The sequence below is a fragment of the Astatotilapia calliptera genome, chromosome 23 (assembly GCF_900246225.1).
Source record: "Astatotilapia calliptera chromosome 23, fAstCal1.2, whole genome shotgun sequence".
NCBI lineage: Eukaryota > Metazoa > Chordata > Actinopteri > Cichliformes > Cichlidae > Astatotilapia > Astatotilapia calliptera.
The window spans coordinates 32,522,291-32,540,828 of NC_039323.1; the positions used below are offsets into that span (position 1 = coordinate 32,522,291).

Here is an 18,538-nt window from a genome sequence, read left to right on the forward strand (position 1 = left end):
AAATGACTGCTGGTCAGCAAACCTGGGAAACCCACAGATAATTGGAACTATGGCACGAAACCGCTTCCAAGACATCATGCAACACCTACGCTTTGATGACAAGTCCACCCGCTGTGATCGAGCAAAGACTGATAAGTTCGCAGCAATTTCCAGTGTGTGGGGATCATTTGTCACCAACTGCATCACGTGCTACAACCCTGGTCTACATATCACCATCAATGAACAGCTTTTCCCATCAAAAACTCGGTGCAGTTTCCTGCAGTATATTGCCAGTAAACCGGACAAGTTTGGGATCAAGTTTTGGGTGGCTTGCGACCTAAAATCCAAGTACATTTGCAATGTCTTCCCATATCTTGGCAAGGACCCCAATCGTCCCACTGGGGAGAGACTTTCCGAAAATGTAGTTATGAGGCTGATGGAACCATTCCTGGACAAGGGCAGAAATGTTACCACTGACAATTTTTTCACATCGCTTTCACTTGCGCAAAAACTTCTTAGACGGAAAACCACCATCCTCGGCACAGTCAACAAGATTCGCAGGGAAATTCCTCAATCCACTAGACAGACAGATCGCAATGAATTCACCACTCAGGTATGTTGCAGGTCTTTTGTGGTTCTATGTTTATGTGTTTCATTGTGTGTAAAAGGGCTATGGAATTAACAATTTATCTTATTTCTTAGGTGTTTTCAACCTCTGCTGCCACGCTGACGGCGTATGCGGCCAAACGGAAGAAGACAGTATATATTCTTAGCAGCATGCACAGCGTGGTTCAGACCGAAAACACTACCAAAAGGAAGCCAAACACTGTCACCCTTTACAACAAGACAAAGTGTGGCGTGGATGTGATGGACCAGATGGTTCGGGAGTACACTGTCCGCAAAGGAACACGGCGCTGGCCAGTTGCCGTGTTTTATAACATGATTGACATGGCAGCACTGAATGCACATGTGCTGTATCAAGAATGCACCGGGACGAAGGAAAGACGGGTGGACTTCCTGGTAGCCCTTGCAACCGAATTGGCTCACTCTCATGTAGCTGCGAAGAAGGAAAGAAAAGAACAGTTGCTTCGGACACAACCCTCCACACCGAGCCCTGGAAAAAGGGCCACGTGTCAGGTCAAACACAGATGCAAAAAAAATCAGGCCACTGTGCGATGTGTTCACTGCTACAGGTACACATGTGGTAAATGCAGGCGACAGATACCGTGGCAGTGCCAGGATTGTGAGTGATTGCTGAAAATGTTGTAATGTACTCACTCAATTTTTGTTATTATTTGTAAACATGTGTACAAACGGTTGGTTTTTTTTCTATTTTCATCAATAAATGTCAGCAACAAAGGACCTACATGTGTGTTGAGTTCTCCCTAAGATGGCATACTGAAACACTCCAAGTGTTTGCAAGTAAACCTGACAAGTTTGGGATCAAGTTTTGGGTGGCTTGCAACCTAAAATCCAAGTACATTTGCAATGTCTTCCCATATCTTGCTGGTACTATTGTACCAGTGCTCTGAATGGTGCCACAATGGACCACTGATAAACGACCACTGAACGACGGGGTGACGGGTTGCAGTGTTGCACTCACTTTTTATTATTATTAGTACATATGTGTACAAATGGTTGGTTTTTTGTACTGTAAGCAATGGGAAGGTCAAACAAAATCACAAATGCATGCATAGATACTAATTATAATTCCAGTATCTCCTCCTCTGTGTCAGAATAATGTCTGAAATATCTTACTTACTAACTACATCCACTTCCTTGCTTGAAATGAAAAAGGAAATAACATGAAATGAAACTACTGTTTTTATCAATAAATGTCAGCAACAAAGGACCTAGACTCATGTGTGTTGATTTCTCCACACTCACTGCGGATGAGGAGACTGCTTCTCCACCGAAAAAGAGAGCTTGTTTGGGGACTGAGACACTCATCTGCAGTGTGAACAAATTCAAATTGTGAGCAATGGGAAGGTCAAACAAAATCACAAATGCATGCATAGATACTAATTATAATTCCAGTATCTCCTCCTCTGTGTCAGAATAATGTCTGAAATATCTTACTTACTAACTACATCCACTTCCTTGCTTGAAATGAAAAAGGAAATAACATGAAATGAAACTACTGTTTTTATCAATAAATGTCAGCAACAAAGGACCTAGACTCATGTGTGTTGATTTCTCCCCCAATCCCCTCCCTCCAGAATTCCTAGGTAACGACCCAATATACATATGAATGACTAGCCAATTTAGCTTCCACTTCCAGCATTTGACTGCTCTCCGGCTTTTAAAGGTAGAAACGCAAAATGATGACTCCGCGGGGGTCTAAGGTACTACCCCGAAATGACTGCTCTCCGGGGGTGTAAGTGCTAGAGGGTGTGGGGGGGCCACAGCCCCGTCCTCCAGGGCATGAAGCAGGTATGGAGGAGATCAAAACTCCAGACATCCAGAGGCCCCCAGAACACAAGAGACCAAGGAAGACCAACAGAGGGGCAGCCGCGCCACTGTCCCAGAAAGAGCTGAGGAGAGTCCCAGATGAGGGCTCACTCAGCAGCCGCGGAGCAGAAGCCAGGGGGAGTTGCAGTGACGCGCCCGTGAGCTCCGCCGGCAGCCAGCCGTGCCTGAGTGACCGAGCCCCAGGCCGAGAGGCCGGGGGCACCCCACCTCCGAAGTGGCCCGAGCGAGCCCCAGGCTCCAGGCCCCGATAAGCGGCCGCCAAGGAGTGAGCTGGTGTGTACCTGGACGCCCATCCCCGGACACAAAGAACCACCAACGCACCGATGTCTGAGGGAGTCCGCCACTGGCAGGGGAAGTGGTGGTAGGGGGAGATAGGCCTCCAAACCTTGGAGGGCCTGAGATGTCCCCAGAGAGGTGGCGTCTGACACCCAACCTGACATATAGACACAGACATACAGGCACACACAGATACAAACATCCATTCCCACCCTCATGCTCTCATATGCACTTACTCCACACTCAACCAACGTGGAGACAGACATAAAGAGACGCTGTACACACGATCACACTCCCCAAGCGTACTCTACGAAACAGGTCTAGGTACCCTTGCCCCTGGAGGGGGAACTGCACCCAGACCCAGGTGGTGTTACCCTTTTCCCTGCGGTGGGGAGAGGCAGACCGCCCCGACTCCGCAGCAGCAGGGAGGCCCCACACTCCAGACCGCAGTCGGACGGCCAACTCCTCCTCCTAGCCCCCCTGCTCCAGCAGGCCGCAGAGAATGGGGGATATTAGTGTGTTATATAAATATCACATGTATTATATATAGATAGCTGTCATGATACATGTTGTACATATGTTATATAATAAATATTTTAAAATATATACTTATTAACGTTATTTTAACGAGTTCATCTTTACATCCAGACGTCAAGCATTTGTTTCTGTTGAATACTTTCATTTAACATTAAACATTTAATGAGTAGTACGTACTAATTCCTTCAAAATATACCTGCGCAAAGATCAACAAAGACAGCTTTCATGCTGTGATAGCTTGAAACCTGTCTGCATATAACATATAAAGACTTTTATCTTGACCCAAGTCTTTTTTGTGACGGTAAATATCATCCATAGCAAAGACAGGGAAAAAAACCCTTTCAAGTGTAATATACGTAGGTAAATTGTCCATTAAGGCTCGGTGTCTGGTGAGCTATTTGTTATATTGTTGGTAGATTTCCTTCGAATCCTGCCTTCGCTGGAAGAATATTCAGCCCTCTTTTGGTTTAATGGGTTTTGTTCAGCTATCTGGAAAACTGTCTCCTTTGAATTGTTTGTTTTTGGCTGAAATGCATTTTCAAAATTGAAAAGCTAAAAAAATGTTTTGCTTTTAAAGAGGTTTCACTGTCCAAACTATCAATTTGTGTTGAAAATGAAGACTCCGGCGGCTGCAGTTGCGGCTTGAAATTGAATATGAAGTGAGGTGTCGTGTCGCCCCGCAGGTGCTGAGCTTTGTTATGGAGTGGAGCGGCCTGCCAGCCATGAAGCAGAAACTGCTTCGACGCAGCGGTCTTCTCTTCCACAGCCCTACCCTGGGCTTGCAGCAGCTGTCCGCCGCCCAGCGCCCTCACTCGAGCACCAAGAGGTCAGATTTTTTCCTTGAAGGAGACGTGCTTTGACTTTCACCAAACCTCTCTTCTAATCAGTGAATTTTCAGTCACTGAAATGAACGTTAAGTGGTTTGTATTGAGTTTTAACCTTTTCCAAACCGCCCAAAAAACAAGTTTGTTTTTCTGCTTTAACCGCTAATGTTATATGGATGTAGTTTGTGAAGCCAGTTTGGAAATACCTTAAACCCAGATTATTTCTAGTGGCCCACAGGATGTGACTCCTCTGATTGTAAAAACTGTTGTATTCAAGTCTGTCAGTAAACATTTGCCTAGTGAGTGCATGCTCTCACTCATTAGTTTTGGGTTTTTACAAGGTGTTCTTTAAAATTATGTTCCTTTTTTGAGGCAAAGCAGAAGATAAAGCTGGAAGTCTTCGCCTAAAGAGTGTCCCTCAGTTTCTCAGTCATCACGTCCTGCTTCATGTTGGCTACATCGGGTTTTTTAGGTGTTTTTTTTTTTTCTAATATACAGTCTGCAGGTCATGATTTGTGTGGTTTTAGGCTACGTTCCAAAAAGATGCAAACACAGTTCTATAAAAACACGGGGAGGCTCTATAAGTAAAAACAAAATGCAATTCTTTGCAATAGGGCTGAACGATTATGGAAAATAATCTAATTGCGATTTTTTGCCCCAATATTGCGATTGCGATGCGATATGCGATTATTTTTTAAGGTCTTTGTCTTCTGTATTATTAAACAAAGACAAGCAATACATCATATAGTATGGCCAATACTATATTACATTAATTTTAAACTGTTCTTTCCTGGAAGACAGACCTCTGTTATGATGACATGAGGTGATGCATGAATTGATGACTGACATTTTTATTTAACTTCTTCAATCACAACAGTATATTTGAACATACACAATAGTTTATTTTTAGCTTACAAACCTCTGATCATAAAGTGCTGACAAGGAACCCTGGTGTAAACATTAAAATGAAAGTCAGTACAATGTGCAGATTGCAGAAATATACATAAAAAAAATCAGTGGCTTTACCACACTCAGTTTTTCGACATCTGTGAACTACTAGACAGTCATTCAATTAAAAAATAATATTAAATAAATAAAACTAATAAATAAAAAATACACACATCTTACTGATCTCTGCAGTCAGTAACATTACACATAAAGTGCAAACATAATAGCAATTGTATAAACACACACACAAACACGCCTTTAAACTTTAAAGGCGTGAAATTGGACGGTCTAGCCTTCTGATTAGCGTCACCGCTGTCTCGGTGGAGTTTAATAAACTCAGCCGTCTGCTTCTTGCTATCTAAAATATAACCAGACACTGGTGTAAATTCTCGACTGTCTCATACTTCTGTTTAATAAGTTTTCTGTTTGACGTTTAGTCAGCTGTGTGAAAACCAAGGAGGAACCCACCCGGGGGATTAATAAAGTTTTATTTTATCTAATCTAATAACTTTAATCTCAGCCAAACCGATTTACTCACGAACAAACAAAACACTGAAAAAAGCCCAACAATAACATTTTTAGGTTGTCTAAGTGACTTATATATTACGTTTAACCCGAGCAGCGAAACTCCGCGGTGATCTGAAAATGATGTGCCGGGAGTTGTGCCGTTCTCGGCCGCATCAGTAACCCTCGAGCTCCCGGCTAGCTGTCGAGCTGGTGGGTAGCAGACGCCTCTGAAAACGTCGAAGCACTTTTGCAAATATGGGATATCTTGATAAACCGAGCAGATATTTGATGTTTACACAACTACTTTCTCGCCTGAAAATATGTTAAAAGTTTATTTTGTGACCCAGAAAGATTAGTATGAGTAATTTTAAAACTTAGTAGCGGCCGCCATTGTTGGAAACTGGAGTTTGGCTGGGCCGCGCTATGAATTCTGGGATATGGTAGTAATTTGGACAGCCTTCGGCGCGTCGCTGTGACGTAATCGGTCTACAAATGCGGCCTCAGGAGGATGCAGCCCATGAATTTGGACATGTCCAGAGTATAATCGCAGCCTTTGCGGTTAGAAAATTGCACTTGATCATGTCGCGATATTATCACAAATGCGATATATCGTTCAGCCCTACTTTGCAAATCCCATGAGCCCAAATTTTATTCACAACAGAAAATGTTAAATATTTAACGTGAGAAGGTGTACAATTTCAAGAGAAATATGAGCTCATTTTGAATTTGATGGCAACAGCACATTCTATAAAAGTTGTCTTGAGTCATGTTTACTACTGTGTAGCATCCCCACTACTTTGAATAGCAGTCTGTAATAATATCTTGGACCTAAGGAGCACAGCTGCTGGAGTTTAGGGAGAGGAAAATTGTCCCGTTCTTATCTAATATATGGTTCTAGCAGCTCTACAGTCCTGGATCGTCAAATGTTTTCAGCTAGTGAAAGATCTGGACTGCAGGAAGGTCAATTCAATATCTAAATTCAGACCTCCGGTAGACCATGCACACGCATTACTGATGAAGGTCCAGCTATCTGAATACATCTTTTACCTAAACGTTTCAAGTTTGTACCACATTTAGTGAAAACTTTCATCTAAAAACAATATTTAGAATCAATATTTTGCTAATGCATTAGCCAAACATGTCTTCACTTACCATCCTCATTCTGTGCAATAAGCTTTCCCACATGTGGATGGGTTTCCTGTATTAACAGATTAAGGCTACGTTCACACTGCAGGTCTTAATGCTCAATTCCGATTTTTTGATCAAATCCGATTTTTTTTGTCTGCTCGTTCACACTACAAATAAAATGCGACAGCAAACGCGCTCTAGTGTGAACGCTCAAAGCGGCCCGCATGCGCAAAAGAAGACGTCAACGCGCTCTGTTTAGACCCAGAGCAAACAATATTGTTTGACTGATGGCCCTTAATATAAAGACTTCGGACTTCACGTTTCCCAATTTTTGCTTTAAGTTATTTTGTTATTTACATAATAATGTAGATAACCTAATAATTATCCTTATTGCTGTTTTAGAGGAGCGGTGCTTCAAAGGATAGCTGCCGATTTCTGTCAGAATCTGCAGATTATGCAGTACAAATAAAATGTTCACATTTCTCCAACGTTGTCTTCCCAGCTGTTTCACCGGATGGTCAGGAAGCGTTCGCGATGTCTACTCCAGCGCTTCTCCGGTGCTGATAATTGGCGTCTGTCTTGTGGCAGTGACATAAAAGACGGATTTAATGCGACTTGACCGTTCACACAGCAGTCGCTTTCTGAAACATCGGATATGTATCACATTCAGTACCACATACGAAAGTGACCCAGATCGGATTTGAAAATATTGGATTTGTGCCGTTCACACTGTCATAGCATGATCGGATATGGGTCGCATAGGGTCAAAAAAATCGGATTTGATGCGCTTTCGCCTGCAGTGTGAACGTAGCCTAAGTGTAGAATTAAACATACAGATTGTAATATGAACTAAATGGATCTTATGATCATTTATTGCTGTATTTAATTAATTTCTTCTCACATATCAGCTTATTTAGCAAACTAGCTACATCTGCCAGCAGTTTCCAGCAGGAAACAAGAAGTTTGCCATTTTTCACCACTGTTTGACATCAAAGACCCATTTTTCTCCTAAATGATGTTTTCAGGTTTGAATTCTTCCTAATCATCACTATAAACCGCACGTGTGCACTAATGATTGGTTGTGCCACACCTCCCCTATAAGCAGTTCAGCAAACCTGTATACTGTAAGCAAAAATGCATCTCCCACAATGATCCAGTCAGTAAGATATCCTGTAACGCTGCTTTGAATCGGTGGAAATAGTGAGATTTAGTAGTTCCCAACATTATGACAGAATCTAAGAAGTAATGTGAGAGATTTCACAGAGAAACAAGCGGATTTGTAAATACTAACTGCCCCAGGCGTCATGGAAGGCTGAATAATGCGTGTGTGCGTCTGTGTGTGTTTTCGTGCCCATGTGTGTGTGTGTGTGGGGGTGTATCAAAGGGTGTCTGCTGAGACATAAGAGAAAATGGGATGAGCTCTGTGTATGCGTACATGTGTGTTTTTTGACAAACAAGCATTGTTGCTGGCACACTAATTACAGCTGGCGTGGACTAAGGCAGGGAGAGTTTGCCAATTACAGGGCAGACGTGTGTGTGTGTGTGTTTTGTAAGTGAGGGAGAGTGTTTCTCAACTGGGGAAAGCGTTTGGGTGCATGAACCTAATCAAGGTGTGAGTAGGAGGCAATTGGCCCGGCTTGATTTGATACCTGTTTGATTTATTCACTAATCAGAACCAATCAAGCTCCAGCTATGGCTCAGCGGGGCGATCACAGCTCACCTTCCCTGCTCTGAGACGCTCAGTTTTCAACTACTTCAAACTTAATACACTTTTCCTGGGTTTCCAACACTGGATACTTTTGTTATAAACCATTCATGGTGATTTGCAGCAATTTTAGAAGATTTAAGGAGATTTTAATCCAGTTATGCGCACTGAGGAGGTTTCATTGTTAAAATACCAAAACGTTGGAAATAAAAAAAGTTGATTGGTGCCTGTAATTACCACTTTAATGCAGAGAAATAATAATGTTATTTTTTCATTTTTGTGTGCATACAAACACATAATTGTTAAAGCCAGCATCAAATGTAGAGGCTGTTAAAGTTAAATGTTTTATTCGGTGTTGTGCAGACCAGTTTTTGTCATCTGAAATGTATTATTATATACAAGCTCCCAGTCAAACGCTGAGCAGCGCAACACAAAAGACTTGGTAGTTCAAAATTACAGCGTAGGAGTATTTCAGTGGGACTTGAAAGATGTTTAACAGAATCACTCACAGTGAATGTTGGAAAAACTAAGTGGAGCTCTATGATAATGACTAAAAGAGCTACTTGGAGTCCAGTGTTCCGGTTAACCAGATGAGATTGGACCTGCAGAGGTGCCCAGCTTTTTAAATAAAAACATGCAAAGTCTGGTTGCTGACATTGTCTGCGATTCCTGAGACCGATTGGCTGGAGCTCAGAAGAAGGTTGAAAAACCTGAATGTACCAACTCTCTACAACAGGGGTCTCCAACTCCAGTCCATAAGAGCTGCTGACCTGCAGCTTTTAGATGCATCCTTGTTCTGACACACCTGAATCAAATGAATGGCTTGTTATCAGGCCTTTGCCAAACTTGATGGTAAGCTGAAAAGGTAATCCAAGCATTTGATTCAGCTGTGTTGGAGTAGGGATGCATCTAAAAGCTGCAGGACAGTAGCTCTCGAGGACTGAAGTTTGACATCCCTTGCTCTACAGGAAGAAAACCAGGACTGTAGCTACAACATGCAATCCTGAATCAAGCTCCGTCTCTACAACTTGATAAATCTTCATCCAGATGGGTCTTAATGCTCGGACAACATAAAGGAAACCACTGATCACTAAAAACTGCACATTTTAAATTTGCACAAGACCACTTGGATGTTCTACAACACTACAGGACGCCTTACAATCACTGAGAGGACAAATGAATTTTTAAATTGGATTTGATTTACAGGCGAATGTCAGGGCAGCACGACATGAAGCGAGAATACAAATTTGGTGATGGAAGAGCACACTTAAATAACTCAACAACAAAATAAGAAAATTCATTTTTATCAAACGGCCAAATGAAAATATTGACCTTGACTCAAATGAGATGCTCAGACGTGACCTGAAGAGGACTGTTCAATCAAGACGTCCCGGAAATGTTGACGAACTAAAACCGTTTTGTGGGAAGAACGTCCAGAATTTCTCTCAAAACTAGCTGCAAAAAGTGCGTAATTGTTACTAAATTGAAGAAATCGCTTTTCCAGCCTTCGCTTTGATCGCTCGATGAAGACTTGAAAAGTAAAACTGCTCGTGCGTTAGTATGAAACGCTATATTTATAATAGTATATACAACACTGAAATCATGTTCAGCATCTAAGATGGAAACTCAGTGCATTTGTATTTGGCTAAGATGTGGAAAGTACTTTTGTTGTGTTGTCTTGGCAGCGTACATTAAAGCTGTACTCGAGCAAATTCAGTACAGCATTTGCATATAGTTGATGGACTTGTTAGAATTTGAACTTTTGATTTGTTTTCTTCCTTTTTTCTTTTCCCAACAATGACTCACTGCAAAAGTGCTTTTTTAAAAAGATTTGACGCAAACACTGGATGATGCACTTTCCTCGAGAATCTTCCTCCGTGATAAACTCAAACTCCCCCAGTATGTAATACAGACTTGCTGTTTTAAATTTAAAGTCTCAAGCTGAAACTCAGTAAAGGTAGGACTATTTCCTCAATTTTGGCAAATCTCATCCAGAGCCACAGAAGACATTTTCACAGGCTGAGTGGTGCTGCTTATACCAAGTAGACTTTTCAGATTTGCATTCTTTTGCAGCATTGTTTTGACAGTACTCGTCTTTGCAGTGAACATTTGGAGTTGTCCAACACACTGATTTTTTTGTTGAGTTAAAGATGGCATACTTGATGTCACGTTCATGTTCAAACACACATTTGACATGGGAATTAGCAGCTTCACGTGTCTCTGAGAATCTTTGCCACCGAAAAGGCCGTTACTGTCAGCTCTGTCTGACCGAGGCCGGCAGAGAACAGCAATCAATCAAAGCGGCTTCAGCTGGGCCACACCGGTGCAGCAGCTCGTTAGTTTGATTTCACACAGCTGAGCAGGGTCTGTCCTCTGTGCCGAGCCAGGCGGCTGTCTGCACCTCCGCGTGTCCGCTGTCAGCTACCCGCTGACTCCCTGACTGTAACAGCGCCCCTGCAGCTGCGCATCAAATGTCTACCGGCAGAAAACCGTGTCCAGATAATCAAGTTCAAATCACGCTGCGTTTTGTCATTCCTGATGCAACCTCCACCAAATATGTGCTGCACGTTTAAATTTACTGTAGCTTTCTAACTGCCTGTACCTGCAATATTAAAGGAATAGTCTGGGGAAATTCACTGATTTGCTTGCCTCCTGAAAGTTGGATGATGTTATTATTATGAGCCACCAGCTGCTGAGCAGTTAGATAGGAAGTTACTAGTCCTGGCTACAAAGAAAATCCCTTTGAGTTGTTGTTTATATAGTTGATTTTTGCACAGACTGAATAAACAAGATAAAGTACTGTGATTAATGGGTGTTAGAGCTGCTGGTTGTCATCTTTTTGTTAGACGGAGCCAGGCTAGTCCCATTATTAATCTAAGCTAACGGTGAGTCTCAGTTGTTTTATTTTCTTTAGTACGCTGTGTACACCAAGCACTTGTCTAATACATACATTTTGACAGGATAGGGTTCTCTGAAAATGAGTCATTTACCAATAATGACATGTACAGTATTTCAGTGTGTCATGCTAACTACAGCAGTATGTACTCAACATAGTGAGTCTAGTATAGAAAGATGTGATTTGAGCAAAGTATGAGTTTCCATTCATTTCCTTTAGCTTTATGGTTGTAGAAGCATGTGCTATCATCATGTGGTATGCGGCAAGAAAGGATAAAGGCTACATAGCTGATGATCTAACTATCCTGAAACTGACACAAATGTCCATCCATCAATTTTCTTTCACTTATCTGGGGCCAAGTCACAGGGGCAACAGCCTAAACAGCGAAGCCCAGACCTCTCTCCCCCCTGCCACCTCCTCTGGCTTGTTTGGGGGAACACCAAGGCATTCCCAGGCCAGATATAATCTCTATAATATTATCCTGGGTCTCCCAATCAGGGCCTCCTCCCTGTGGGACATGCCCGGAACACCGTCAGATGCCCAAACTACCTCAGCTGGCTCCTTTTGATGTGGAGGAGCAGCATCTCTACCCTGAGCCCCTCCCGAATGGCAGAACTCCTCACCTATCTCTAAGTGAGAGGCCAGATCATCTGCAAAAAGCAGAGATGTAATTCTGAGCCTGCCCAGGTAGAAGACTTCATGGCTACACCTAGAAATTCAGACCATAGAAATTATGAAGAGAATCGGTGACAAAGGGCAGCACTGGTCCAACACCCACTGGGAACAATTCCGTCTTATTGCCAGCTATGGCCTGATTGAATGGCTCGAAGCAACTGGCCAGACACCCCACACTCCCGAAGCACCACCCAGAGAACACTTTGAGGGACTTTGAGGGAGAATGCCTTCTCCAAGTCCACAAAACACCACCACCTGACACCAAATGTGCAGTACAAAAATAACAACAAACACAGGAGGAAGATTATGTAACAACAATGGCAGAGAAACAGAAAAATCTCCTTATTACTATAAGCTGCTAGCTACAGGTATGTAAGCCAATTTTTGCAGTAAAATGTGCAGGTTAACTGACATTGAACAGTTTTTTGTTGCTATAAAAATAAGAGGTGAGTTGAGAATCAGCCTGAGTGTATATGTTTGCACTTACGTGCTATTTATGTGTTTATGTTTGCTAAGCTGATTAGCCACATGCAGATGTTCATGCCTGGTTAAAAGTGTTGTAGTGTAGGGAAAGTTTTAGATCCTCCAGGTAAGCAGTAAAATATACATGGGGATAATGGAGTTTATTCACAGTTATAGGACTATGTATAAAAGATGAATAATGCCACTGTGCTGCCACACGTTGGGTAGTGACGTCCCATTGATAAACATAAAGCTGAGTATTTCATTTGTTATCAAACTGATGTTTAAGACTGGATATGACGAGTGAGCGGCAGCGCTGGTTGGTGGTTCTTAGTTTATCATCCTTTATGACTTTTAGTAAGGACTGTAATTTACAAAATAAATATTTAAATATGTCCCAAAGCTAGCAATTAAAACTGTGAAGTAATCAGGAAAGTGTTTACAGAGGCCGCAGAGCAAATGAGCTGAGGGTCCTTAAACCTTTCCATACAACCAGAAGTCTAAAAACCAATGCATTCATGTTTATGTTCATCATGCCCGGCACCCTCTGGAAATTCATACAAACTGTTGAATTTCTAAATGTGTCGAGTGTATTTATGTTCTCATAAAACATTAGCAAAGACATATTTTTTACATTTTATTTTTTAGATGATTTCCATCCATGTTTGCTAACCTTTGCAGGCACATTGCTTTGCATAAACCGATTTGTACTGCTGTCAGTTGTTTACGCACAATATAAAGAGCGAGGGGGACTCACATTTATTACTGCCGCTACAAACCAAAACCTCCGCACGGCACCTTTAAACATATTTAGTAATACGCCGACTAAACTACTTTTTAATAATTGAACATTCAGTCCAAATCATCCTAGGTTTTCACAGATGTGAGCCAGTCTGACAAACATTTTGAAAACAACATCAGTGAACCCAGCTGCCCCCTGATACTGGTAGAAGAGGTTTGGATCATAACAGAAAATGTGATTCATTCAGCAAGTAGCAGCAGTCACCTTAGTGTACAGAATTACTCTCCAGGCACCTAACTGCATAAAAACATGCAAACACACACACACACACACACACACCTCCACTCTCTCCCAGAAGCGCAGTTGGACTCCAGTTTAGTGTAAGGTATCTCGTTTCATCCAGCCTCTGTGCTGGGACTGTTTGAAGCAAAGGAAGCTCTTGTGTTTGATGGAGACTTACCTTCTTCCTCATCTCCTCTCAGCTTCCAGAGAAACTTCTCCTCTTTGATGTCTCTCCCTCCTCCACTTTCTGCCTCCTGTCATCCATCTTTCCTTTATATTTTTTCCCCCCTTCTGCCTTCTTTCCATCTCCCTCCCTAAGAAAGTATTCTGTCCATATGGAGGTGGTGGAATTGCATAAAAATGTCGTTTCATAGCCTGCAGGGCCGAGTAGAGACACTAAAAGTTGAATTTAACAGTGGCAACACCTCCCGGCACGGTGTTTCTGGGAGGCTGGTGTCTCATTAGTAATCAGAAAAAAACGTGCAATCAGGATAGAAATCCATCAAGTAGAATTCAATAACCAATTCAAATGATTTTTTTTCTTATGAAAGAACTAGAACAAATCCTACACAGAGCTAAATATATCCAAATATATTGGATGAAAACAGGCATCGGCAGAAGTTTTTAACAATTCAAGAAGTTGAGACGTGTGTTTTACCCATTTTTGTTGTTGTTGTTGTTGTTTTTACCTTGTAGTAAATGTTTTGTTATTAGTTAAACGGTGATAAATGTATTTTTTCCATATCTTATAGTTCCAGGAGACGTTCCAGTTATTGATTGTGTTTCATCGGTGTACAAGGCTACTTCTTGTGCCAGCAGTGAAGTTACATCAAACTGAGTTCAACAATTGACACAACTGTCAGAACAAACGCTTGAAGATGAAACATTAATTATTGATCTGCTCGACGATTAGTGAAACAGCTTCATCACTCGAGTTGATTGTCTGTGAAATGGCTACACCATCCATTAGCTGCCTGCTGTCTTTCTGTCTGTTTTTTTGAAACCTCATCTCTTTTTTCCCCTTTTTTAAAAAAAAACGTGAATTCTTGCTCTGCGCACTTCTTTGAACCCTCGAGCTCATTATCTGTACTTGGAGCCATTTACTAAGTCTAACCTATTTTCTCTGCTTGATATAGCAGAAAGCTTTTCTGTGTTAGGGGTAAAGGATGCTTTGGACTTGTTTTTTTTAACTTAACTACTGTATTTTCTTAAAGGGCTGTCTTCATTGACTTTTACAAAATAGTTGAAAGCACAGCACAGTTCAAGCTCTTTGTTGGTTATCTGGTAAGAGAAGAAAAAAGCAGAGGGATAACTGCTGGTGAGAAGATGTGCAAATAGGAATCACCAAATCAACAAAAACCAAACAGTTGAGTCACAATGCTGAAGCTAACCCTGACTTATAGTCATGAGCTCTGGGTAGTGGCGAAAAGAACACGATCATGTATACAAACAGGCAAAATGAGCTTCCTCTGTAGGGTGGCTGATCTCAGCCGTAGGTACAGGGTGAGGAGCTCAGAGCCGTTGCTCCTCTATGTTCAAAGTAGTCGGCTAAGGTGGTTTGGGCGTCTGATTAAAATGCCTTCAAGATACCTCCCTTTGAAGGTTTTCACAGCACGACGAACTGTGGGGCAAACCCAGTGCCTCAGTATTCCCTATAAGAAACGTAAAATAAGACTAGGAACACTTGGAATACTCTGTTTATCTTATCCTGCCTGACTTTAGATAAAAAGAAGAGGGTGGATGAACGACGTAGGAGCTTACTGCCAATCACCTGCAACACTGATGACATTAAATTCTTCCATGGGTCTCCAACACATATTACATGATGGATAATTTCCAAAATAGCCACAACTACACAGAGTTTAGCAAATGAGACCAAATTAACTCATTCTAAAAATGTATATGCTTAATATTTCTAGTTGGACGTTGACTGTATTTGAGTGGGCACTAGAGGCATTTACCCGGTATGTACAGGATGTTATTGGTAAAGCAAAATAGCAGTTTGTTCCTTGTGTGTGTGGATGGTTGGTAAAGTAAAGTACTAGTTCCATCAAGTACTGACAGCAGCATGGCTGCGATCTGCTTATTGGCTAAGGCTGACCTCTGACTTCCCCTTGGAGTAAAAAGGTAGGGTAATTGCTCTCTGCGGAGACCATTACAGCGTTGTACAATCCCTCTGTTAAAACCTGAAAAGTGACCAGTCGGCATTTGCCGATTGGTCACTTTTCTCTCAAGGCCTCTGGAATCTTTTCCTACCAAGAGGAACATATCACTGATTTTCTTTCCCCAACTCTCCACATGTATTTGTGTCAACTCTGACATCCCAGGGTCATTTTAATCCTGCATAGATTGGAATGTAGAGTTTAGTGCAATTTTCAACTTGCACACATAGCATCTGTATTACAACGGCCATAAAAAGCAGTAGCGGGGCAGATGGATTAGATTAGATGATTGACGATTCCTGTGGGGAAATTAGATTGCTGCTGCTGCAATAGTAATAGGATTCAGCAGGAGAAGAAGACAAACAGAATATAAGCACACATTCAGAATAGGAAATCAGCAGTGGAAGGAAGGAAGGATCTGAGCATTTAAGCACAGTTTGGTGCCAAGAAAGAAAAACAAAAATCAAAGTGCATCTGGCTCTGCACTGAGGCCATTTGTAGAATTTTGCTAGTTATGTGGGTGTGATGTGTGTGTTACATTGATGTGGTAGAGTCCCAGGATTACCGCAGTCCAAAAAAAGATGACTAAGATTACTTGTGTGCTTGAGCAACCTCAAGCGTCCTATCATACCTGCTTGTATTGCTGTCCAGAGAGAGTTTATGAATTCATCTGCTTGCAACTGCTCCCCGGTGCTTTGGTTATGTAACATCCACAAATTCACCATTACCTCACAGCAACATTTTATCCCGTTTCACAGGTACCTCGGTCGTGACGACGTGGCCGAGGCGTCTCTGAGCAAAGCCCAGGAGGAGGGAGGCAGCGTCCGACTGGTCACAAAGGAGAACTTCTTCACAAAGAGGAGGTCTGCCTCTTCGCTAACACCACCTGCTACACAGAGGTTTGTTAAGGGAAAAAACGCGCACATAAAGGTCAAGTTGTCCTCAGGTCTGTAAGTAGTTTGCTGCTAATATATGAAACTAAAATTCAAATGTATTTCTAGCTGATCACTGTGTTTCTCCTGTCTACTACACAAACGGTATTTTGATCATTCATAGATCCGTTCTTGTCTGTAGTATTTAAAGATGAAACTTCAAGGTCTGCACATGAAGGTGGTTTGTCTCACCACATGGTTTCCTCTTCAGGATTCAGAGTATTTTCATTTTCTTTCCCTCAGCTGTCTCCATGGAGATCTGTATGTGCCTTGTGGGAGAGACACAAAGGCCCACTGAGTGTGTTAGTACAGTAAATATAGACCATAATACGATCTACTGGGTGAGATGCATCGGCCAGCTCACCCCAGGAGGCAATATCTCTATGGAAACCTGCAGCAAACACACAGACGAGCTCTCACACATATACACAGTTACTGGTGTTACATACAAAATGTCTGTGATAATCTATAAAGTGCCTTAAAGGCTCTGTTCAGGATATGTGCTTTTAGACAATAGATAGCGTTTTATTGCATGAGGTATACAGCAGTGTCTGGAAGTATAAAGTGTCTGACAGAAGCAAGCACTGCTGTGTGAATAAACACGGTAAAAGGCAGCATGGTAACAACATTAAATGGCCATTTATAAAAGCTGACTTAAAAAATGTGCTAATATGCTAGTAGCTAGAATAGAAATGGCATCCATCCGTCCAACTAACTGTGGCGTGTGGTTGGAGGGATGAGGAGAATCCATGTTTTCATAAAGTAGGAAGATTGACATCCATCACTGTTATCTATTTAAGCATTCAAGTAAAACTTGTACATAATATTGAACTGCTCCTTCAAAACAACAAATTCAGTTCAGTTCCTGCTAATACTTCCTGCTGGCTGATATCACTTGACATTTGAACTGTGGCTATAAGTTATACTAGAGTAAAAAAAAGGACAGCAAGCTCTTAGATTGTAAGGCATCTGCACAAGTCATCTGATGGGAGGCAACCTGTCTCCAAACAGTAGCAGTCTGACTCTGACTGACTGCAATCATTCTCTAAAATATTGGCAATGTTTTCCAAGTAAATGTTGTCCAGTTTATAAACACAGATACAATGGCACTCTGCTCTGATAAGCACAACTGACTGTGAACTAAAGAAACAGACATTTCTGATAACATACATCCGTTTAAAACAAGCGCATGTCTGGTATTGAAGGTATCAGTTAATCTTAAAGTGTGCCACCTATGCCTGGGCGTGGGCTAAAAAGGAAATCCTGCCATGCAGCATATGTCACTAGTGTCCATTTTGAAGGGAAACAGTCTTTATATTGCTATCCACATGAAAGCAACATGCTAAAATGTGGAAAATAAGAATCTCGATTAACAGCTGGACGTACCAGTGTCAGATCTCGTTGGTGCCTTTGGTTTCTTTCGGTATAGAGCACCAGAGATGAGCCAAGGTGGTAAACATTCTACATCTATAAACCTACATTTTTGATTCACATGCATTTTTTGGCAAATGCATTGATGTTTTACAGTTTCTAAAAGACATATTTCTGGCTTTTCTGGATGTTTTCACTATTCTCAGTTTGGACACACAAGTAAAAAGTCTATTTGTGTCTCTCTTTCATCGACTAGACTTTGCTGGCACACCATTTGTCCCATGATACTTCCAGTTTTTGGTATATTCTCAACTTTGAAACAGCAAGGTTCCCTTTTTAGAAGGTTCTCTTCTCTATTTCAATGATTAAATTTCCTTCTGTAGTGCTCTGTCACTCTGGCTCTTTGTTCCTCTTGCTGTCTCTCTGAATTGTAAACCATGGGGAAAGAGAATTTAGTCCATCTGTCCCCTCCAACGTGGCTCTAGCACCCTGCTGGGACTACATGGCAAATGCCCAGATTTGCTGTCTTCTGCCAGACGGACATGCACGCAGATACACATACTAGAAATGTTTTGCAGATAGAGCATTGTAATATACTAAATATACAGGAAAAAAACTGATTTATTTCTGTTGCATGGAT

At 41.8% G+C, this 18,538-nt stretch overlaps 1 protein-coding gene across 7 annotated transcripts in view; it reads left to right on the forward strand.

Annotated features, from left to right (window-relative positions):
- Nucleotides 1-18,538, forward strand: part of zranb3 (zinc finger, RAN-binding domain containing 3) — a 135,633-nt gene that overhangs the window by 106,541 nt on the left and 10,554 nt on the right. For all 7 annotated transcript variants that reach the window (XM_026158746.1, XM_026158745.1, XM_026158744.1 and 4 more), the window contains exons 17-18: nucleotides 3,948-4,090; nucleotides 16,354-16,494. In XM_026158746.1, coding sequence (XP_026014531.1) covers nucleotides 3,948-4,090; nucleotides 16,354-16,494 — 284 coding nt within the window. The remainder of the gene's footprint in view (nucleotides 1-3,947; nucleotides 4,091-16,353; nucleotides 16,495-18,538) is intronic.